At 41.4% G+C, this 25672-nt stretch overlaps 1 protein-coding gene across 1 annotated transcript in view; it reads right to left on the reverse strand.

Moving 5' to 3' along the window:
- Window positions 1-5560: 5560 nt before the first annotated feature.
- Window positions 5561-25672, reverse strand: part of NXPH1 (neurexophilin 1) — a 191635-nt gene continuing 171523 nt past the window's right edge. The window contains exon 3 of the mRNA XM_048511019.1: window positions 5561-7525. Within this exon, the coding sequence (XP_048366976.1) occupies window positions 6764-7525 (762 nt within the window). The 3' untranslated portion in view covers window positions 5561-6763. The remainder of the gene's footprint in view (window positions 7526-25672) is intronic.

Genomic DNA, 25672 nt, shown 5'->3' on the forward strand with positions numbered 1-25672 from the left:
ACCAAGAAGCCCCCACTGGGTCTAATGAACTTATGCCACTAAAAAGATGATGTAAGTCCAACACCTCAGGGTCCAGCATAGCTGAGGCAACAGCCAGGGGGAAGCCAACTAGCATTGACTCCTTCCCTGGCCACACCTCTGGACCACCCCCACTATGCTCTGTGCTATATGTAACTGCCATGGGGGGGGTGTATAGCTGCCTACCAGCAAATCCACTCTTCCTGGGCAGGACAAATCCACTCTTCCTGGGCAGGACAAATCTGCCCACGCAGCCCCATGCCACTTCCAATAGTGGATCCCCCCCCTCCTCTGGAGAGGGCTTTAAGAATGTGTCTGTTGAGATGTGTTTTAATATATGGTCTTTTCAAGCACTGGTTGTCTCTTTGAAGCCTCATCTTCCTCACTTTTTTAGCACTGGTTACCAGAGCATGCAGGACAATATTATGCTTCCGAGCTGTTCACAGATACCAATTCTGATACAACATATATGTTGCCAGATTCTTGGCAGCAGCACTTGAAATAGTCCATGCCATAAAATAGGCTTAGATTTGAAAATTCTAGTTACAGTACTTTATCTGTTAATTTCATTGTCCCCTTCTGCCTAGTCTTTTTTGTTTAGCTTTAAGTCTTCTGCTTTCTTTTAATTGTGTATTCTATATTTACCTTACCCTGGGTTATACTGGCCTATGACCATAATAAAGATTTTGATGCTGAATTTTTGCTGATATATCAGCTATTTGTGGAAGTTAATCTTATTCTTTGTTGATAATGAATAATAAATTACAAAGATGCCATGTGCCTGTCATTATAATTCTAAAATAATTCCGCATACCCATAATAGATGTATCAATCAGCTTTACAATAAATGTTCAAGAAAATATTTAACACATGACCACATATCAATATTTTTATCTCAATGTAGAACTTTAATTCTGTGACTGGGAATGATAATACAGACTGTGAAAACATCATGGGAAAGAAAGGACATACTCAAGAGACAATGATGACAATACTTTGCTTCTGTCCTCTATTTTAACTATTTGTTTTTAATAAACACAATATTTGGCACAATCATGTCTATCAAAAAGCATGGATTTCTAATTATGGCTCTAGAATACTACAAAATTATAAACTTGTTAAAATCTATGGTGAAAAGCAAGCATGCTAGATTGTGTTCTGGTCTACGTGGATTCTTGAATAGAAATCTACTGTTACTGGTCAGTGATCCACATTCAGAAAGAGATTGCAGTTACAATCCAAAGAATGTTTACTTGGAAGGAAGTCAAACTGAATTCAGTAGGACTTACTTTCATGTAAACATGTTTCAGATCAAGTTGCGAGAAGAATTAAAACTTGTCAAATAAACATAGAATTTAAGCATTTGTGATCAGTAGAGATACCTATTCTGCCCTTCTTTTAGAGAAATATGCTACAGTTGAAACAAAACAGAAGAAATATGGACAGATATGAAAATACATTCATGTCACAAGTTAGAAAATTTTGGGGAACCATGATTTTTCAAAAAGTGAAGAGGGGAAGAACCCAAAAGTGGTGAATCAGAACTTGGTCTTTATGTAACTGATTGGTAGGAGGCCTTTTGGTCCTTTCCACCTCTATGAACTTATGATTCCACGAAAGACACAATGTGTAGGTCCTGTATTTTTCAGTTTGTAAAGTATCCATTGTCAGTGCTCATATGACTGTGTAGTTTCAAGGAGAATCTTGTATCAAAGATACATACTAACAGTAAAGTCCTAAAGAGAGTTACTCCTTTACAGTCTATTGACCTAACAGAGCACTTCGGCAGATGGAATGATTTCCACCTGAAGTGTGTGTGTGCGGGAGGGCAACTTCTTTAACCTTCCTCCTCCTGCTTCAGACCAGAACATACCCTCTGAATTCCTGGTTTTGGACGGCAATTGTGTTTGGAATTGCATTGCTAATCTGTCACTTCTTACTCTAAAAACACCTTGTCCCACTCACTTTGAATTGCATAATTTGTTCTAACTAGAAATTGAAGGAAAGCAGGTTTGGTGACCAACCACTTGACTGGATAGCTAAAGTCCAAGATAGGAGGAATATTATTTTTAAAAAAATCATAGTGCAGCAAGGAACCAGACGAGGCAAATCAATAATAAATGCTATCAAAATCAAGAAAAAATTATTAGCATGCAGTTTTTACCATTTGACATGACAACATATGACAGTAACTATGAAAATAACATCCAGAAGCAAATAGTGACTTCCATAAAAATGTTTGCCACTAAATGTATTAGCTAAATAGTGAGCTGATTTAATACGGAGATAGCCCATTCCCTGATAGCATCACAGTCCTGAGGAATCCTATTCACGGAAAAAATCATGATTTCCAATCTGTAAAGCTCTGTCTGAAAATGCCCAGGAGGTGGGTGGAGCCTAAAACGAAAGCTGGGAAATTCACTTATCTCACCTACCCAGAATGACATATAGGGACAAAATAAAAACCCTAAAACTAGTCTCCATGATTGCTGGAGTTATCTTTTTTTTAAAAAAAAAATCACTTTACTTCACCTACTTTATAGTACTTTTTAGTATATAAAGCTTCAGTACCAAGAAACTAAAATGTTGGAAACTTCCTTGTCAAATGGACAAGGATGACCATCCTTTACTGCACGAGATTTTTGGTACCTGGGGTCAAGTTTTTTTCACCAGATTGACCCAGGAGGCAATAATAATTATTACCAGGATTGCAGCCTGTCCTTTGCATGATGGGCAAGTTGGGGTGGTTAAGCAGTGGTGGTTCTTCTGGGATCTCCTCTGGTCCATTAAGCACAACACAAATACGACAACCAGAGGATCTTTAAAAAGGTGTCTTGGGAAGGAATTTCATACAGCTTTTTTCCCCCAAGAGTCCTCAGAACACTTTATTTCTGCTCAAGGCATCTTTTTGGGAGAACGCTTTGAAGTGCACCTTTTTCCCCTAAGCTGCTTGTAAGTCATCTCCTACCTGGCTGTGGGGAATACAGAGCTCAGGAGGTATTTTACATTTCCTACCTGACCACTTTGTTCTCTAGTCAGTTTTACCTTCTGCTTGCACCAGACATTTTGGGTATAGCTGAAGGGATTCTCCCTGTTGCCATTGGCTGAAAGTTGCTCCAGGACGTTTGCTTTGCAGGTTCTGACCTTGGGCACTTTCTCAGCCCAAAAGGTACATAGTTGTACTCAGCTTGTCCTGCTGATTCCAGCAATATATAGTTTTCCTTCTTGAAATTTTTTGATGAGGTATCTCTGTAGCTACGCAGACATGAATACAAGAAACTTAGCTGCTCGGAAGATGGGTCAGCTGCCCATTGAAAAGCATTGAGTAGACCTGCCCTCCATGGATTGATTACCATAGTCAGTCTGCAGAGGGTAGGTCTACCCAATGCTTTTGAATGGGTGGCAGACCTTCTGAGTTGCTAACATGTCTGCGTAGCTATGGAGATAGCTCATCAAAAATGTTAAAAAATAGGGAAACAATATATTGCCCAAATTGGCAGGATGAGCTGAGTACAACTATGTACCTTTTGGGCTAAAAAGGCACCCAGGATTGGAGTCCTCAGAACAAACATCCTGGGGCAACCTTCAGCAAATGGTGGCAAAGAGAATCCCTTCAGCTGCACACAAAATGTCAGATGCAAGCTGAGGGTGAAACTGAGCACAGAGCAGAACAGCCAACCAGGAAAAAGCCTATTTTTCCTTCTAACATCTTTGCTGTCCAGAAAAATACCAGAAGCCGCTTCTCTTTAAGTCATCCCAAATATCTTATTTTGGGTATGTGGAATGAAAAGCAGTCACCTCTTTTTAAGATGTCCCATAGATGTCTTTTTTTGTGCTATGCGGAATGGACCTCTGTCATTTGTAGGATTGTTCAGGTAATCCTGGAATATTTATACTGCCACCCATGGGAGAAAGTTGGTGCCTGCGTATCATCAGAGACAAAAATAAATGCTGGCAAAGCTATCCAGGTAATAGATGCTTCCAACATCATGGCTTAACTTTCTGAAGTACACTTCTGCACTGGCACACTTTTTGGAGCCATTGCTTACTGAAAAATATTTTCCATATGAACCCATCTGCTGACTGAGATCAAGGAAAATCTACTCTAAGACATAATATAAATTACTATAGGGAGTAGGAACTTCTCTACTATAGCTCCTGTACTAAGACAGTTCTACAAAGTATTTATTTAGTAATCTTTGGAAATTATTTTATTTAAAAAGGTATTCAATTAGACTGACATTGTTTTTTGTGTATTTACCATTGGATCTATTTTGTTGGTTCTGGGGACTCTTATTTGTAACTTTATTACTCACAATTTTTTTCCCCAGAAAGGATGGGACATAAATCTGAGAACATCCACCAAACCATAGTTTCAATCTCAGTCTATTGCTATCAGCTCTAGACCGTTCTTTGCGTAAAAATGTGGACCTCTTCCCTCTTAGCTCTATGGTAGAAGGCAGGCTTTTGTGCATAAAATCCTAGCTTTCTTAGCATCTCTAAATAAAAGGGATGTCAAGAAGGAAGTTTGGGAAAGACTGTGGCCTGAGAGTTGCTACCTTGAAGGAGCTGACAGTGCTGACTAGGTGAACCAGCTTGGATGTGGTCATATGTCTCAGAAACGTATCACCAGTAAAAGATGATATGATACTGAAATAACCTGGAGGCGGTGTATAATAGTGAATATAATGATGGATGTGAACTAAGGGTCCCTGGCTTCAAACAGCTGTTCAGTTTGGGGGCAAATCACCATCTCTTAGCTTAGCCTACTATCAGGATTGTTGAGCAAGAAAAATAGTGACAGATGGCATTTTGTGCATGTGTGATGCCAAACCAGGACCATCAGATTCACCTTTCTTTGCTGCCTACCAACAATCAATGGGACAACATGAAGAGCCACTCATATGAAGTAATTTGGAACAGTCACCACTTGGGACTGCTGATTACATGTGGGAATGAGTGGAGCGAGGTATTACAGTAGCATGGTCTGCAGATCAGAACACAATTTGTGCTGATTACACATTATGCCAGGATGGCAATGTAATGCACAAGTGCTTTTGTACAGAACCAACCCATTCCCACTGTTTAAGGAAGTCTCCCTCCCGCCCCCATGGCTCAGCTTCTGCTGTGTTTCTCTATCACTGGGGGTTATTTCCAGAGAGATTCTAAGATTCAAATTTTAAGAAATGGTTGGGGAGAATCACTTTTGGGGGAGGGTGGGCATTCTGTGTATCCTGCTTGTCTGCCTGCTGTACTTTAAATCCTCACCACAAACACACACACAGGAAATCAGCAGCACCTTATTGCATTCCTCTGCTATCCCAGGGTTGCCATGACCATAAATAAGGTAAGTGTGATACAATTTTGTGCTGTGGAAAGGGCCACAAAACCACATACCATGAAAGAAAAATTGCCTATACAGAACAGCTTCGCAGGGTCAGAGTTGAAGATATTCTGCATATGATTGATAACAAAAGAGACCCCGGCCATTGTGAAACCTGTCTTCAGTTTGAACTACTTATACCACCATCTACAGAGTGCATATTGAAACTCAAATTTCAGTATTTTATTTGTATGTACATTTCAATCTTTTTAACCTGGAAATAAAAGATCTAAGTACAGACAGACTGTAAATCTTGTAAGTGTATAGCTTACAATACTTTTAGCTGAATAAATGCTTTGTACAGAATTCTGTCTTCTTAAATGGAGTTTACAGCTACATTGATAAAATGGATTCCTCATTTTCTTGTTTTGTTTTTAACCAATAACAAGCAGAGAGACAAATACAAGTTAATATTAATAAGCAGCTCAAATAACACTGGTTAAACTATGTACAATACAAACCATTCATACAAATGAAGACTAGGATATTGAATTTGTTACAATATTTTTGTAATAAAGATAAGACAGTCATTTACAACTTACATGTTACCTATCAAGCATTTTTCTTTCTTGGAGAACATCTTGGCTGGTCTTGTTTCTACCTGTTTTAAGTGACAACTACCAAAATACAAAAATTATAAAGTCTGGTCACATGTAAATTCCAATGGTTGCTCATCTTTATTAGTTCAAGAGGCTCCCTCTGTGGAAAACGAACCACCTAACACCGCCTTGAATGTGCCCATGGTGTGCTGGAAGAAAGTCATTTCACTTTGCTGTGTTCATAGAGAGGAATACTGAATTCAACACACACATATCTCCTCCCACCCCACCTTTTAACAAGCATTTACTCCTACAGAATTATTTACCAGTACAACTACTCCAAGTGGTAAAATGCATGAGAGGGGATTATCGATTATCATGTATTCAAGACGTAAAAGGAGATTTCCATAACAGTCCATGTTATAAAACATTTTCTGTCTAGTTAATCCTTTTGGCTTGATGATAGGTTATCCTGGAACATTATCTATCAGACAATGAAAGCCCTCTTTAACAGGAATCTCAATAGATGTGAGCTGAAAAGAGGGAGAAGGGAGAGAAAGGGAGGGAGAGAGAAATTGTGTGCAGCGTTATTTAAAATCCATTGTGATTTTCAGCCAGAGAAATATACGTGGAGCTGACTAGGCAGAAATGGCATGAGATTGGTTTCCATTGACATCAGCAGCAGAGCGTAGACACATTCCAGGCAAGGGGTGTGGCCTTCTTCCTTGAGGTAACAGCCCTATATGGTCTCCTTTTATCTTTCTTTTTTTAATAATAATAATTATTTATTCCTCAGGGTCCAGTCTCAGACTCACAGTTCTCTTCAACCTGAAGGGAAGTAAGGTGTATCACTGTGGTAGTTATAATCAGGACACACCTTCTGAACTAGTTTATAATCTGTACTATAAAATGAAATGTAAATACAGATTACTTTAAAGGGCTTGGAACAGAGCCATGACACGTGGCTTTGGGTCTGCTCCTGATAACATGTTTTTGAAGGGTCATAGTTGCAGATCGTGTTCTTCGTGGCTTTGTCAACCTTCTCATATTCAATGCGGCAGTTAAAGGACTTGGAATCTTTGGCATCAATCACCGTTTGTTGTGCCAAGTCAAACTCCACTATTTTGGTAGGGGGCACCAAGCTGACAGATACATTCCCTTGGCCAGTGGAATTATGCCTGAAGTAAACACTAAACGTCCCATTTCCGTGATCAACTATTTTCCCAGTTATCAACAGGTTTAACTTCACTGTCTTGATGTTGGAATGAAAATCGCCCCAGCCAAACATTTTCTTAAACTTCCCAGTCTTGACAATGGGCCGTCTCTTCGCTCTGGGTCGAGGCTCTTGAAGATCTGTCGAGTTCCTCAGCCAGTCCCAGAGATCTTGCTCAGAATAAGTTTCTGGGGCATCATATCGCAGGCTCAAATCTGTATCATTCTCTTTGCCGTGAAAAGTCTGTGATAGCAGCCGGCTGATGGATAAGTCTTTGCTGCTTTCTGTCCATATGTGCTTTAGTGTGGATTTGGAACTGCCTGTTTTTAGAAGTTCTGATTTTCCACCACTGGTTAAATTTGCACACGTGACCTGAAAGAAAGGAAGGAGAAGGTATTTAGATACATTTATAATCCCAATTCCAATCTTCTCAAAACAAGTGCAGCACACAATTGCTATCTTAGTTCAATAGCTAAAAGAAGTCAAGGTGTATCTCCTTTTTGAAAGGATCCATTTGTCTTCTTTTACACAGGATATATGTCAGACACACTATTTGTCTTTGAAGGCACTTCCAAATCCCACCTTGATAATACTTTGGGTACTACACATCTGAACAAGAAGCCTCCATCTTTCTCTCTATTGTTCTCCTAATTTAAATGCTTTCCCAGGGGCCTACTTCTTTAGCACAGTTTTTCTACAACTTTCTTAGGTTTTGGCTTACCTGCTGTTCTCTTGCCATCTAACTTTTCATGCCTTCAAGACTACAACATATTATCAATTCATCTTATCTAAGCTTTGTAGATGAAAACCCTTTTGGTACAGACTGCAACCCTGATCCACAAGTAAGGGTGAACTCATATACTGTGTTCTTGATTTTTCTTTAAATGCATGTTGTGTGGTTCTCAAGTTCCATTCAATGGATGAGTGATTTTAAAGCCCACATTTATCTATCTTTTGGTTCTTGGTTTCATGTTTAAAGTGAATGTGCATTGTCTATTTCTTACCAACAGTTGTGCATTGTCTATTTCTTACTCACACACATGCAGGATGTGCATGTGTTCACTGTAACTTGTGAATATGCCTTGTACTACTTCAGTAATTTGGACACAACATGGTATACCTTAAATAACTAATGTTATTATTCCATTACTGCTGGTGCTATTATGACTAGTGGTGGAAAGGGCTGTCAAACCACTTGTGACTTATGGTGACTGTGTACCATTTTCAAGGCAAGAGACATTTGGAGGTAGCTTGCAATAGCCTGCTTTTGCATGGGCTGAGAGTGTTCTCAGAGAATGGTGATTAGCCCAAGGTCACCCAGCAGGCTTCCCATGGAGGAGTGGGGAATTGAACCTGGTTCTCCAGATTACAGGAGCAGCATTGGTGTAGTGGTTAAGAGCAGGTGCATTCTAATCTGGAGGAACCGGGTTTGATTCCCCGCTCTGCCACTTGAGCTGTGGAGGTTTATCTGCGGAATTCAGATTAGCCTGTGCACTCCCACACATGCCAGCTGGGTGACCTTGGGCTAGTCACAGCTTCCCGGAGCTCTCTCAGCCCCACCCACCTCACAGGGTGTTTGTTGTGAGGGGGGAAGGGCAAGGAGATTGTAAGCCCCTTTGAGTCTCCTACAGGAGAGAAAGGGGGGATATAAATCCAAACTCTTCTTCTACTACTACTCCTAAACACTGCCCCAAGCTACTTATCAAAATGATTTTAAGGTATGTGTTGTTGATGATTTATTACAATAAATATTATGCTATAATTATTTTTGTGGTACTTTAGCAAATGGTAAGCAGGCTGCAGGCTCTTATTTCAAAAAGTTTACCATCTAAAATTTGTCACAGGGAAACTAACAGAAGGAAAAGAGGAGTACGAGGGAAAAGCATTCATTAAAAAAACCTGTTGCTGAAGTCTGTCATACTGTCTATCATACATATATTTTTCTTCTTCCTTTACAGTGCTCAGTACCCAAATAAAATATGACTTTCATTATAATATATGAAAGGGACAGCAATTCGGCACTCAGATGCACAAGGGGGATAATCTTTAATTCAAGTCATGTACAGTCCTGATCAGAACACACCTCATAGGAAAGTCATTCATAATAACGAGACTCAGCTGTTATTTCCTAAATTTCTCAGTTAGTCAGTGTAAGATTAATTGCTTTTTATAACAGGAAATTGAGAATATGAACTGAGCATTTATCCCATCCATCTGGCTAATCTTCACTGGAGTTATGATTTGCCATTCCTTCCCACTATCTCACTTGCTAACAAAATTATCTCTGTCCTACAACAAAATATTTCAAAGAGGACCTCCCTACAGAAATACCAAGGCATCTGAAAGCAAACAGGGAGGTCTTTTCCATGTACTAGATACCATTCAGCTACTTCTTTTATTGTTGTTGTTGTTATTAATTTTTTGCTGGTTACTGTCCTTGTGAACTGGTTCTGATTAGAACCTTTTTTCTCCAGGGGTAGCTCCATAGTTTTAAAGACCATCTCATGAACCAGAACAATTTAAAATTATATATTTTAAAACAGAGATCAACAATTGCTTCTAACTTAACAGCTCTCAAGGGAGCAGGCAAAGGAGACAAATATGGGTATATTTGCCCCTGGGATGATTTAGTCAATTTTCCCTTCTTTTGAAATGCAGGGAAGATAAATACGGCCTGGCTTTTGATAGCTGATTTGTATCTGTGTCTGAGATCAGCGCAGTGAGGGAAGAGAGAGGAAGTAATGAAATGCACTGATGGTGCACTGGTTAATGAAGCAGCAATGAAGATGTCACAGGGAGAGGGGGGAAAGACTTTGAATGTAATTCTTAAGCAGCATATTGGAAACAGAAGGCAAATAGGAAGAGGAAGGGGATTGAAAAAATACAGTATGCCAGTATTGTGTGAATCTGTCAGCAAAATCAAAATCAAGGAAATTAACTAGCTAGTCTTATGTACTTGCAGCTACAAGTTACAACTAGACACTGTATTTGGCAGTTGTCAAAAATGCAGCTGTTTTTCTTCATTGCCCATCTCTTCATTGCCCATTTCTTGTATTACAAGATTAAGCAACGGGCAACCCAATCCTGATTGGGGGTAAAGATTGACTGTTGGAACTGGCGCAAGACCATGCCAGCACATTTGCCCACCCTACTGGCTTAAGTAGCACTTATGCTGGTGGAGATAGCAAACAGGGAGGTGGGTGGGCTCTGTGGAGCACCATGTCACCTGACCCCGTAGAGCCTGCAGCCTGCAGAGCTTCCACCAGGAATGCTGCCAGAATAGTCCTCAAAATTATGCTACCAAAAAGGGTGGCATAAGTCTTCTCAATAGTAGTGATGCTGAGATTCTGTTTTTAAATAATTTTTATTAACACTTTTCCGTTTTTAAAACACAGCCAAACAAAACTTTAAGTACAATTTGAATATTTAGTGGTGTTGAGATTCTTGAAGAAGTTGCCAAGTTTCTTTTACAGGTATTTGCACATTCCTCAAAACAGATATAACCATGGACCTTTTGACACATATTTATATTTTTAATGTTGTAAAACTATGCTTTTGTCCATTTTTAATATAAAATATTTTATGGAAGATTTCACTTTTATTTTCTTTTGATAATTTGTTTCACTTTTGTCAATTTACTGCCACCTCTGATTAAAGGTTTCTGGTTAGATCGTGAATAACTTTCAATTTATGCCTAATAAAGGTTGTTTGTGTGGTGTTGTGGTGTTGTGTTGGTGGCATAAGTCCACTTTGCCCTATGGAGGGCTTTCAGATAGAGAGGAGTTTCCCAGTTTTTGTTGCCTCCCCACACCACCTGGGAGCCCATTAGCATGGGAATGGTGCCATCTCCAGCCACCAAAGTCCTTTGGATTGGGCTTATAGTCTCCCCATTAGTGAACTGAACACCAGATAGCTTGTTTTACATTTTTTTAAAAAATACCTGGAGGTCGATCTGAATAATATCCTCTGAAATGTAATGCTACTTGTAGAATGGGACAGGTCATTACTCTGTGCATGTTATTACTTCATAATGTGCTCTACATGTGAAGAAGCAGCAGAGCATAATAATGTACCCTTGTGTGGTTTTGAAATTGTGATAGCTGGTTTGTATCTATGTCTGCAACCTTCCACACCTCCTGCCACTATCTGCATGCCATTAGCATATTACATCAGCCTTGAGCTAACTTCTGTGGTTCCAACTTAATTTCCAGTCTCAGTTCACAGTGCCTCAAGTTCTGGCTTCTGCAAGACAAACCTATTTGAACAGTCAGATCAGTTGGATGGACTCTGTGGCCTTCCACTATCAGAAGATCAATGGGTGGGCATATGTGGCAGATTCTTCTTGGTGGTGGCCTCAATTTACTCCCCTTTCATGTACACTTGGCTTCATCCCTTTTGACAGAAATTTGTGTTGGATTAATAGTGATGGTGGTCAAAATATTCTATTTATTTTGGTTTTTTAGAGACTGGATTTTGTTTCCTTATAGCTTCTGTATTGCCTTTGATTTCATATGCCCGTTGTTTTATGGGCTTTGTATTTTTGGTATTTTATTGTGATCATTTTAAAATTCTTGTTGCCAGTTGGTAGTTGCACTTGCCTCCTATAAAAACAAAAGTTGAAACTTTTACTAAAATCCAGGATTTAATTTTTTAAAAAATAAATCACATTTTAATGAGTTTTAAAACACAGCTTTCACAGCAGTTTGCTAACTAAACTGTCCAAAACAGGATCAAACATAGCCAAGACTCATCTATTAAATTAAAAAAGTGATAGGTTGATGCCATCATGTGGTCAGCTCAAATGATGCCATATAATTCACACAAAACAAACGACTGCCTAGCGGGTCATAATTTTACACAGAAGACAGGATACAATCTTCAATAAATAAGGAGGGTCTTTCAACATAAGAAGATTTTTGTAATTCACTCGTTCTTCCATGCAGCAACTCATTTACCTGTACTACTGATGTCCTGTTCAACGTAAATTCAGTATCTGTATGATCAAGAAATAGATGTGTTTGTTCAGAAGGAGTAGTTTCTAAAATGTAAACTGTTGATGGTAGAAAGCTACCAGTTCAGTTATCTGCTTCATTTCAATATTATTCAGATATTAGAACTGAATGTGCCCATACCATTTTCAACAGGTAACTTTGGCCCCTTCCGCACACGCGAAATAAATGCGTTTTCAAACCACTTTCACAACTGTCTGCAAGTGGATGTTGCCATTCCGCACAGCTTCAAAGAGCACTGAAAGCAGTCTGAAAGTGCACTATTCTGCCTGTGCGGAAGGAGCCGCTGTTATTTTGTTTCCTGATAAAAGAGGTGTTAGTATTTTACAAGTGCGTGCTTCATTCAGTCAAGCAAGAGTTAAGTGCTGAAGTCACCTGCCCAAAATCACATGAACTTCTGGAAAGAGCTCTCTCTTTCTTCTTCCAGCAAAAGAGGCCAGGCAAACACACACCTAGACTGCACAGACACCCAGATGGAGCACTCGCATTGAGCGTGCTGTTCCTATATTTAGTGCAACTTATTTTGTTATCCAGTAAAGTTCTACAAAACAACACACTCACATCTCTGCCCTATTATTTACTCTGCTAATTCATTGCAATACAATAAGAAGATTGTTTGTGTTGGATAAGGAAAGAAAGTAGACTGTACACTTGCAGTAAATGGTGTCAAGATGAGCAAGGGGGGGCTAACTTGAAGCAAGTTTCCTATTAGGGAGGTTTCTTGAAAGCTTACAGTTAAACAGCTGAGAGTGACAAGACATAGTATGAGGAGACTAAGGAGGATAGGAGGAAATGATGCCATTATCATTTAGCCGTGTGCATCTCTAGGAAACAAAGACCCATGCCCTTGCATCATTAGGATCTGATCTTTCAAAAAATAAAATGAAATTCAATAGTGGCTCTGCACTTCCTTGGAAATGAGGAAGGCAAAGAAGAGATATTCACAGCAAATCATTCTGTGGATCAATTTGCTCCAGTCCTGTTAACTTCAAATAAGGAATGGGACACAATTGGATCACAGCAAACCTGGCCAATCACTCAGGAGAGGGTGGCCAGCTTCTTTATTCAGCTGCACCCTCTCATCAACTGTGGCTGACCTACCCACCCTCCTTATAGTCAGTACAAGAATAGCTGGCCCCTATAGTGGGGCCAAGCAGAAATTTTGGGGGGGAGAGGGGTCACCAGATTGGTTCAGTGCAAAGTCCTTTTTCACTTGCCTTGTGCTGTTGGCAGAATGTTGTTTATTACATAGGCCTGCGTACAAAACTGGTCAGGCCACAACTATTGACAGGAATAGGTCAGGTTGTTCAAGATAGGTAGGTTTAATTGAGAAGGACCCCGAGGCATCTAGCATGATGGGGATGTGTGACAGCTGTAAGTGCCTGGATTTCCCCTTCCTGAACTGTATTGCAGTGCAAGGGACTCTGGCAGCCCCATGTCAACCTGCCGTTTGACTCATACTCTGCATGGGGAGGTACCCAACACCAGAAGTTGAGGGCGGCAACTTCCCTCATCTCATCAGGGACTCTGCACTGGCCCTGCACTGGATTCTATTCTGATGATGTAACATTTTCATTTTTCTTATTTCTCTCCTTTTGAATTATTGATAGGGGAATTATTGAGCAGGGAAAGGCATGGCAGGGGGGTCACCAGCACAGGGTTTGCCAATTTTCCCTTGGTAGAAGCAGTGGAGAGTACTGCCCTGCTGCTGTGAGGACTAGGGGATTGCAGAGACCTGGAAGTGGGAAACCAGTGGTGTGACCCAGTTCTTTGCTTTGGGCAATAAAAAGAGCCAGGTCTCCTCTTGAAGGCAGCATTCTGCTCTTCATATCCACATTCCCCGGATATAAACAGGAACAGCACCTCTTGTTGGAAAGAGAGACCGCTCTCCTAAAACACTCCTAACCCCTCTGGTACCAGTTGGGTTTTATAGGACTTGGGTAACCACACTGTTATTTTTCAGGGGAAGGTGGCGGAAAGGGCAAAGAATATTCCACTTTCATTCCAGTTTGTTTTCTACCTTCACCCTCCCACCCAACCCCCAAATCATGGGCCTTAGGCTGTCTCAGCTCTTACGTTAAAGTATTTTGTGTCTCTTGATAGCATTTTCCCCTTTATTATCTCCAGCAAAAAAAAGGGGGTAGGCTGTTGGGGCTAGAACAGGATGTATTATTTTATTGTATTATGATTTTTATTATTAAAAATAAAAAGATAGGTCAGTTTAATTGAAAAGCACCCTGAGGTATCTAGCATGATGAGGGATATGTCCAGAACACATATCTTGTGGCTGGTAACACTGTGAAGGAGCACTCTTGGAGCTGAGCAGAATCTTTTGAATCTGGCAAAAGCCTTGCAGCACATCAGAGGAGAATAGGCTCTGGGTTGGGAAATACCTGACACTTTAGCAGAGGCGGAGCAAGGGGAAACTGCGCCCGGGGCATGTGTGCACCCTGCGCCCTTGCCACACCGCCGCCTGCCCTCACCATTCCCTGGAATGCCCCCACCGTGCCCCCTCCATGGGCCAGCTGTGGTTCTGCCGTGGCTCCGTCTGGGGCATTGCGCCCCCCCACACACACACACACCATGGGCATTATGCCACTGCAATTTAGGGGGGCAGCCTGAAGAGGCAGGGTTCAAGGAGGGACTTCAGTGTGTTATAAAAATCTACCTTTCAGAGCAGCCATTTTCTCCAGGTGAACTGCTCTCTGTTGCCTGGAAATCAGTTGTAATAGCAGGAGATCTCCAGCTACCTACCTGAAGGTTGGCAACCCCAGGGAAGAGGGATGAAGCTTGGCATCTCTCAGAACACATGACAGTACAGGTGGTGATAAGAAAGGCCAGCAGAAGCACCAGCCAAGTTTGGAGCTGGGGTGGATCTGCCCAAAAGGCATACCATGTGGATGCCTATCGCAGCCTGCCCTCAAAGTCACCAGCTTATTGAAATAAGCAGTAACACAGATCAGCCATTTAGTTAATTTAAATAACTATTTAAATAAATCAAAACTAGATGAACACACATTATGTTGTCTGGGGAGACGCTGGACCAATACAAAACTAGGTTATGTCTGATCTCAGTTTCTTCAACAAGCATGTTGCCAGAACAACTATATAATTATTACAATTATGCTTGTAGTATGAGCAGGCTTTGGGATGCCCAGAAGTGGGAACCTCTCCCAAACTATGCCAAGGTTACCCAACCATGTGAGATAAGAATTTATAGTGCGTTTGCATAGAGGCTTAAACATATTTTAAATGGGTGAAAGAAAGAAAATGCTATCAATGGCAATGTTTATACTCTTGTGTATTTTATACAAAATTTAAAAAGATATAACTCACAAACTCTAATTAGTATTCTAAGCCATAATGACAGAATTATTCATATTATTATTTCAGTTATACCCTGTCTTTCTCACTGAGACTCAAGGCAGATTATCAGTATGATTAAAAAAAAGTTTCAGATAGTCAGTAAACAGATTAAAGATGATATTTGAATTTAACAAGAAAGATTCTTTGTAAGACAAAATAATACTGTCGGGCTGGGATTGGAGAACAGGAAAAATGAATGAGAACAAAGCATAAAAACATATCTGTTTCAGGCAATCACTATGGGGAAAAAATTATCCCTAATAAAAGTTACCTCCTGAGCTGATCCATTTTATCATTGCTTTCTTTGTCAACAAAAATGCCCTCCTGAATAACTGAATCTGACATATTTTGTGAAAGGCTAGAAGAATACAGGAAGAGTAGGTTTTATGCCATATTTTTCTCTACCTTAAGGAGTCTTTTAGCAGCTTACAATCACATTCCTTTCCTCTCCCCACAACAGACACTTTGTGAGGCAGGTGGAGCTGAGACAGTTCTGAGACAACTGTGACTGGCCCAAAGTCACCCAGCAGACTTCATATGGAAGAGTGGGAAATCAAACCGAGTTCTCCGGATCAGAGGCTGTTTCTGCACAACACAAGTAAAACATCTTGAGGATGGAAATAGAAGCATTTGGGGGAGGAGTTCTGCACAGCTTTCCACCCCAAAAGTTTTGAAAATGGTTTTAATTGGAAACACTGTGGCCATTTCTGCACAGCCAAAAAACAGTGCCCCAGGGACAGAAAAACCCCTTCCCTGGGGTGCTGTTTGCACAGGAGGCGCTGCTGCATTGCAGCAGTGCTGTCCTGACCACCCCGCAAGTGGTGTGAAGGCGCTGCTTTCAAACCTCGCTCATTGAGCAAGGTTTTTGAAAAGCGGCATCTTCCTGCCGGCACAGTGCGAACAGCACCAGCGGGAAGACGCCACTTTTTCTGCCCCTCCACTGACCTTCCCATCCAGTGCTGCTCTGGAGGGTTGGAGGGACATGCCCACGCTGCTCTGGAGGGTTGGAGGGACATGCCCACGCTGCTCTGGAGGGTTGGAGGGACACAACCCCTGGAGGTCGGAGGGCAGCGTGGGCGTGTCCCTCCAGCCCTGCAGAGAAGTGCTGGATGGGAAGGTCAGTGGAGGGGACGAACCGGAGGCCGTTTGGGCAGATCATCAGGGCTACTCGCATGCTACTGTGCAGAAACAGCCTAAACAAGTGACCTTTTTTCCTGAAATGTTTTCAAAATATTTCCTGCTTGCTGTGGAGATTAGAATATGTTTTATTTCTCCCACCTGATTTTGAAGCTCTCACTTTTGTTTCTCTGCCATTTTGTTTCTCTGCCACAATGGTTGCCACATTTTCTGCTACTTCTCCGTGCTGTCCACCATTTGCTGCCATGCCCTATGGATGTTTCCTCATCTAGCATCACAGATGCCTACCATTTCCATCATTGCTGTGCACTAATAAAGTCAGTATTGCCTGGCAATTATATAACCATGTTGTTTCTCCATTTTTTAAAAAAAAATTGTGTGAGGTATCTTCAAAGCAACATATCACAATATGAGAATCGGCAAGGCTGTGCAGATTTCAAGTCTCTATAACTTCAAAGATACAATGGCATCTCTTTTTTAAAAAAAAAGAAAGAACTGTTGTTGCCTGAAACATTTATTTTTCCATGCTATGCAAATCAAAAAAATCCCAAAATGGTTCTTTTCAAAACATTTGCACAACATTTTAAATGTTCTGGGCAGAAAAAGCCAGTCTGCCACTCTTAGCCACTACACCATGCTGACTGTCAAACTGTTTCTCTTTCCTGACCATTTGTTTTATTTTTTACTGCTCCTATCCTTTCTCTCTCTGTTACACTCTCAATGTTTCCCTCACATATGATTTCTTGGTTTCTGTTCACCTCTCATTTTCCAAATCATTCCATTCTTTCCCAGAATTACCCTGTCAGAATTACCCTGTCAGAATTACCCTATCATTCACATTCCTACTTCATTTTATTTCAATGAAGCCAGGGGTTATTGCAATACCATGCATACTGTTTCCTGGAAATTTGTTTACTTACAAAATTTAAATTTAGCTAACAATTGAAAACACACATGATCACATAATCACATGTTAAAACCAGAAAACTCAACCCCTCCAACAATTAAAACAGAATTAAAATGCTTACAAAAGATTTAAAAACTAAAATTATTAGGAAGCAGGGATTATTGATGGAACGCCAAACAATACAAAAAAGAAGGGAACAGAAAGGGACAGATGAATCTCCCTGAGGAGGGAGTTCCAGACCTTTGGTGTCATGACCAAGAATACCCTTTCTTCAGTTGACACCCACCAAATCTCAGAAGCTAAGGACACCCAAAGAAGGGCCTCTGAAGATGACCATAGTGGTTGGGCAGCTTCATAAGGGCAGTGGCGTATTTGCCTAGGGACAGGGGGTACCCTCCATCCCCAGACGCCACTGATCTGTCATGTGAGGGTGCAAAATCCCCCCCCCCACATGACCAGGATGCTGCCTTGTCATCTTCTGGCACCCTCAGCCCCGCCCAAGTCATCATCGACATGGGTGGGGCCAAGGAAGCCAGAGGAACCCCCCAAGCCTCATCCCCCCTCCTGGCTACAAGCTCCCTACAAGCCCTGCATGGCCCCGCCCCCAAGCTTATAAAAGCAAAGGCCCCAGCACGGAGCCTTCCAGTTGCTTCTGTCCTTCCCAGAGGGGAGGGCAGAAGGGACTGCTGGTTGCTGGTTCAGAGCTGGCAGCCAGGAGGGGGCAGGGCTTGGGGGTGGGGGTGGAGGTGGAAGTGGGCCCCGTCCCTGGCATGGGGGGGCGCTGGGAGAACAGATGTCTCTGTTCTCTGGGTGCCATTTCCCCCCGGTACGCCTCTGCATAAGGGAGTAGAAGGGCAGGATACATTTGGATTGGAATGAAGAACGGAAGATATGAACTCACGATCCCTAATAGAGTCAATTACATCATAGGAACCTATTTGGTAATAGTCAATAACAATGGCCTGGAAACTTGCATTAAACAAAGCATGCTGAATATGTCCTGCTTTTCGTTCATTTTCGTTCACAGAACACTGTTGTTGCTTAGTCAGCACTGTCCATTTCTATAGGATCAGGGTGTCAGGTAGTTTTGAAAATGCTGCCAAGATAGTTACTGAGAGCAAGGTGATTTATGGAGCAAAGTTAATCCAGTCTAAGCCCATTGAATTCAATGGAAATAGAAGGATGTAACTCTGTCTAGGACTGGATCATTAGTAATGCTTTTGCTTGGTAACTTGTGTCTCATCAATAATGTAAAATCTCTGTTCAATCTTTCATTATAGTGAAAGCGTTTTTTTGACTGAGCACAATTTGCCCAAAAGCATATTAGGGAGATAGAGTATGTTTTTGTGATTAGGGAATTGATCTAACTGTCTAGTTGCCCTCAGTTGGAAGAGAACACTCCCATCTTTATGTCACATTCTTTTAAATGCTGGGGACATTTTCATAGTGACACTTGACTTCATTAGATGTGTTTTTCATGAGTATTAGTTTCTCCCTGGAGACTCCAGGGGGGAGAGTAAGTAATTTACCTCAAATCCTGGGGGGATTTTATTTAAAGACATCCTTCACGCACATGAACTATTGACTACTGAGACTTCAAATGCTGAAAGACAGGTTTGAAGAAAACCCCAAAGGGTTCAGAATGCCTCTTGATTTCCTGCAGTCTTTCTGTGTTAACTTAGAAGAATTACAGTTCATTACATTTAATTGCAGCACAGGTTTTAAAAGTCTGGCCATTATCCAAAATAAAAGTGCCATGTCATCACATGCAGAGAGGATTTTGTCTTTTTTTTTTCCACAACAGAAACTCATCTGACTGGACTGATTCTGAATTGTAATGATGGAAAAATGGGGGAGAGGCTAACAAATCCGTTATGTCACCGTTGAAAAGACATTCGTGTTGATCTCTTGGTGTACGTGTTTAAAAAAAACAGATGTGAGGAAAAATTGCTTTTAATTCATTGACTAAATATAAGATAACAAATTTCCAGGGCTTGGAAATTGTTGATCGTTTAAATAAAATATGTAATCTCTTCAGCCTTCATACTAGAGGAGTAGAAAGTAGCCAGTGAAACAGGACACATAATTCATAGATGAAATTCATTATCACCAGACATGGTGATGGCCTCTAGCTTAGACAGCTTTTTAAAAGAGCCACTCAGCTTCAGCAGAGATAGATTAGTGTCTATTAGTTGTGACAAGTTTAATGGAACCAGGCTTCCCACAGGGATGCTTTCAAATTATATATATAATTTTCTTTCTTACTTTCTGCTACTCTTATTATAATATGTAGAAAGATCATATGTTCATGTGGGGCTACGACTCAGAGGTAGAATCTTTGCTTAGCATCAAAAAGTCCCATGTTCAGTCTCCAACATTTAAAAGGATCAGGTAGTGTGGTAGAAAAGATCTCTACCTGAGATATTGTGGAGCAGCTGCCAATTGAAGAAAACAGCACTGACCCTAAAAGATCAAAAATTTAAGAAAACATGTTTTTTTTCCCTCATCCTGGTTTAATATGTCACACTCTCCTTTTATTTTAGGACTCATTATTCTACTAGATACCCCCTCGTATATGATACACCACATGAGAGTTCCAAAACGTCAGAGAAGATTCTTCGATAGTGCTTTTTTGAAACATTTAAGTTCAGAAGTCTGGCAAGTGCTCCATCAGAACATGTCTAATGGCAGAGATGCAAGTGAATTTATAAAGATTTGGAGGAGGATTGAAATGTTAACTGTCTGAAATATTCTATTAACTCTTGCCCTTGGTTTTACGTTTTTAGAATGAATTTAAACTCTTGGAGCCAATGTTGTCATTACAGACTTTTCCCCCACTTGGATGAATTATGATTTTTTTAAAAAAAATATTCACAGCAGTTTCGTTCTGCAAGGGATTAAAGCTTTCCTGGAATAAATCAGAGTGGGTTAAAAATGTCTAACAGAGTTTTAAGGCCTCTGCATAATACAGGCATCACAGAGTTCTGTTCACTTTGAAATGAAACTCTAGCTAGGTAAATAACTTTTGTCAAGGAGCCAGTGCTCCAGATCTGTACTTCTCTAAGCCCTCTTTTATTAATATTGCCTTTGCCATTTCCTGCATAAGTGTAGAAAAGAATATTAAATAATTTTAGAATTTACCTGAAAGGCCACTGAGCAACATTTTAATCAAAACCTTCACTGTGCTTACTTTACATATGCCACTTGGTTAAGAAGATGCCCTTTTTCAAGCAAGCATCTGGCCAAAAATTCAGCTCCAACTTATGAAGTAATATAGCCCCATCTCAGAGTAGCAATTCTGCTTACAGTACTACACCACAGATTTTTTTAAAAATATATTTTTTCAGTTGTGTGGTGTTGTCTCTTACTGTGATTATTAATGACTACGGGATTACAAAATGCTGGTTTATTACAGGGGGAGGTCAGGGATGAACCGATGAAGCTGCTTTATCCTGAGTTAGACCATTGGTCCACCAGGGTCAGTATTGTCTTTTCTGATTCGCAGTGGCTGTCCAGATTCTCAAGTAGACAACTTTCACAGAACTTACTCACAGGCCATTTCCGTATGGCCAGATGAGTGGGGGAGCATCAGCACCATTTATGCCGATGCACCCCCCAGGACCATTCGCATGGATGGCCCCGCTGGTGTGCAGCCGATGGTGCAGCCTTCGCACAGGCTGCGCTGCTCCCAAACAGATCTTACCTCCTGTCACCTTTCTGCGCGTTGTGGAGGCCAGGGGTCATGCCCCCATGGCCAGAGCGATGACTCTGGGGTCAGAGGCCAGGAGGTGTGTCCCCTGGCTCCACAATATAATAAAAGGTGACAGGAGATAAGAGTCATTTGGGAGGACTGCAGGAAAAACACCAGCTTCCACCCGGTGCTGTTCGCTCGGCACCAAACGGAAGCCGGTGTTTTCAAAAAAAACCTCAAACCCCTCCCCCTGGGCGAGGTTTGAAAGCAGCGTCTTTGTGCCGCTTGGGGGGACGAGCATGGCGCTGCTGCGATGCAGCAGTGCCTGCTGTGTGAACAGTGCCCCAGGGATGGTGTTTTTACCATCCCTAGGGCGCTGTTTTCCGCCCATGCAAAAACAGCCACAGATTCTCAAGTAGAGATCTTTTTAACTGAAGATGCCATGGATAGAGCCTAAAGCCCTTTTGCATGCAAAGCAGATGTTCTACCATAGATGGAGCAACTGCCCCATCTCTAAGGGATAAGCAAGTAGGATCTGGCAGCTGAGGTGCAATGGAACCAATCACCTGTTATACCAGTTTTGACAGAAAAGGCAGACATTTTCACCAGTTTGTGCTCCTACTATACAGCCTCCTTCAACCCAAACCTTTGTTCCTGGTAGTCAAAGACTCTCAAGAACAGCCTGGTTGGTAATATGGAGGTCTTCAGGGGATATTGGTGGAAGTCTCAGAACTGAGAGAGATCCATTGTCAAAGTTCTATTTAGAAAGAGAAAGAATAGCTTCAAGTATAATGAGATCTTTGTTCTTTCATTAGAACTCTGATCTTTATTTTTTTTATTAGTATCTTTTCAGGAATCTGAGGAAAAGAGACGATGATAAAGAAATGAATTGGGCAACAAACACTGAGATGCTGCGTATATTCTCAAAGAATGTCTTGTGAGATGTAGCTTTTTATATGACACTAGCAGGGCCCGGGCCCGCGTTGCTGTGGCAATTGTCCTTCTCATCACAGTCCGCAACCCACACAGATGTCCATGCAGGTCCAATGATCCGCAGCATAGCCTTTTGGGGTGGTCAAATGGAATCCCTCTTTCCCTTTTCAATTCACAATGTTATATGGTGGTGTCTTGTTCTTTTAGTATAATGTAACCCTTTCCATTCCACAATGGAACTGTCCAGAGTGCGAATCTCGCTGTCCGTGAGGCTGGTTGACACGCACAGTCCTGGCTTGGGTAAGGCAGAACTGGGGCAAGGAGGCTATCCCAGTCAGGCAGCAGAGGCAGGGTGGTGAGGCGCTCAGATCGAGGCCAGCTCTCTGGGTTCTGGGGTCAAAAGAAGCTGAGCCACTAGTGTTGGTTTGCCACCACCCCGTGGATTTTCTTAGAAGAAAAAGGCAAACTCCAACTCGCTTTTAGTAAAAGAGAGCTGTGGTGAATATGGGTGAGGAAGTGGGTAAGTGGTGGTTGGATGTGAGGGAGGGCAGAGTGAGGTGTGTGAGGATGAGCTGGATGTATATTGTGTGGTAGCAGTGGTGAGGCACAGAGAGTGAAAGTTACCTGCGTGTGAGGGGGGGGAACCCCACCTGACATCTCACACGGCAAAGTGTGTATGTGTTTCACATACACTCGTATTACCTAACAGTTTTACCTTTTTACTGTTTTCACAGCTCATCTCTGCCCATCTGCACGAACATTCTAAGCCCTCATACCAACCCCTCAGGCCACAGACAGGCTGCACGAACATTCTAAGCTTCATGGCCTGGTGTACCAGGAAAAATACATTTTACCTGGCTCGGGTATGGACTTTCGGCGATTTGAAGGTCCAATTAGAACAGAACAGGGAAGGACGTCATGTGAAAAATTGGGGGCGATCTGTCCAGCCGTTTCGGCGTTAGGGCATGACTAACAAAGTCACTGTTAGCTTTTTATTTATATAGGTTGTCCTGAAGTGTTTAATAGAGCATCTTTAGGCAAGAAATAATACTGAGCAAAAGTCTGATATGTCAAAGAATGTATCTACTATGGACTTCTAACTGCGCTACAGCTTTGGTTTCTGCATTTCTGAGGTGTGTGCAATTACACATTCAGAGATTTGCATGCCCAGATGTTTCTCTAGAAACGTCATAACCGCTCCTCTTGTCTCCTCAAACAAGAGTCCATAAGGTAGAAATGAAGGGGCTGCTGTAAAAGAGCTCTATGGACACATTATAACCTTATGAAGATTTCAAAACAAATACACAGTTTATATTCAGCATTATATATACTATTTTTGAAACAAACAAATTCTTTTGCAAAGAACTGATCAATCCCAGCCCTCCACTGACTGCTCTTAGCCTTCAAAATACATCAGGAGAACCTGTCATTGGATCTCCCACATCTTACTTAGTTGCATCCCCTGTTTTTTAAAAACTTACCTTCTCTCCCTGTCAGCTCTGCAGGGACAAGGAGTCGCACCTATGCTGTGGCTCTGGAGACATGTCTCCTCTTCCCTGCAGAGCTGCGCAGGGAGTAAGTACATTTTGAAAAACAGGATGCACCTCTTTGCGGAGGTGCCTCTGTGAGCCGCAGCAGCAGCGCTGGGGCCGCCCGCAAAGAAGCATGCTAATGGTCCCGGGGCTTCACCGGGATCATCTACCCCGGTGTGCAGCCAATTCCTGGCTCATGCAGAAAGAGCCTCAGATTTGAGTTACAAACTTCTAGTGTGGGCCTCACGCATTTAATCAGGAGAGGAGAGGCATGGAAATTTCATAATGCTGTGCAATGTTGTGCAAATGTTTTGTAAATGACCATTTTGACTTCTTTTTTGTTTCTTTTGGGAAAAAAGCCATTTTATCTTCAACGCTACAGAGACTCGATATCCAAACCCTTGCTGATTCTTATATCATGTCTACATTGCTTCAAAGATACCTCACACAACATTTTTAAAAAGGAGAAAACGACACATTCACATAATCAGCAGAGAATACTGACTTTATTAGCGCACAGCAATGATGGAAATAGTGAGCAGCTTCAATGTTAGAAGAGGAAATGTCTATAGGACAGTTCCGCAAATGGCAGACAGCACAGAGAAGTGGTAGAAAATGGTGGGCAGTGAGCAATAGAAAAACAAAAGTGAGAACTTCAAAATCGGGCAGGAAATGTTTTAAAAATGTTTTGGGGGAAAGGATTGCTAGTTTAGCAATTTCAAATAAAAACCTTTTGGGACTAAAAGCTGAGCGGAATTCCTGCAAAAAACATTTTATATTCCAGCCTCAAGATGTTTTATTTGTGTTGTTCAGAAAAGACCAGAGAATGGGGCCAAAATACTGATCACCGGAATTCCTGGGAAAGGCCTGTTTACCCTACACTACAGATGTTTTTCTCATATTCTTTTCTACAGCTATAAGAATTAGAAATCGTGTTTTTGTTTTTTAAGGGAGGGCACTCTGAAGGTTCCAAGATGCAAAAATCTGTGTCTAGATGATAAATTCCACACATGAAATAAAGAGGAACTTTTAGAATGCATACAAGGGCTGCTTATATTCAGTAGTAAATTGGCATAGCGGCAATCTGTTCTAGTTGCTTTTACACAACATGCTCTGTTCTTTTTTACAGAAGTACCTTACCTAATTAACAGTGAGAATTAACAGTCATCAGAATTAATCAAATTCAGTATGGAAGTGCTTGGCTCAGGAGAGCTGTGGTTCAATTGCAAGTGCCATCAGTGAGATCATTAATTTAAGCTAGATGAATAGAAGGGCCTTGGGGCATTGACACAGGAGTTGAGGGAGGCTGTTCAAATATTCAGATCCATTTTGGGCTGCACACAGAGTTGTCAGGTTTTATCTATGAGAGTTTGAGGATGCTTACTGCAATTTTATAACTGGGAATCCCTACCTCCTTTGGAAATACTAAACAACACAGATGCAAAAGCTCAATCCTGGATGGACTCACCTAGCATCGTAGGATAATTCAGAGGATTAGAATGCCAGATGTGATTATTATTTGTCACCCAATCTAAAGATCAAATGGTGGGTTCCTCCCCTTCCAGTTGCCCATAGGTCAATCTATGATCCAGACAGTGTGCTGTGCCACGAATAGTTCAAGTGCCACAAACAGTGAAGCACCTGTAGAATAGATACCTCCAGAAATATACAAAGAGCCTACCCCAAACAAATTATCCACTCGATAGTAGTTTAATGTAAAGCTTCCACAGCAAAAGCATCTCAAGATATAACCCAAGGACAGCATTTGATGGGAGCTCAACTAGGGCCCCTTCCGCACACGCAAAATAATGCGTTTTCAAGCCACTTTCACAACTGTTTGCAAGTGGATTTTGCCATTCCGCACAGCTTCAAAGAGCACTGAAAGCAGTTTGAAAGTGCATTATTCTGAATGTGCGGAATGAGCCTAGCAGTGGTCATTGAAAT

The sequence above is a fragment of the Sphaerodactylus townsendi genome, linkage group LG11 (assembly GCF_021028975.2).
Source record: "Sphaerodactylus townsendi isolate TG3544 linkage group LG11, MPM_Stown_v2.3, whole genome shotgun sequence".
Taxonomy (NCBI): domain Eukaryota; kingdom Metazoa; phylum Chordata; class Lepidosauria; order Squamata; family Sphaerodactylidae; genus Sphaerodactylus; species Sphaerodactylus townsendi.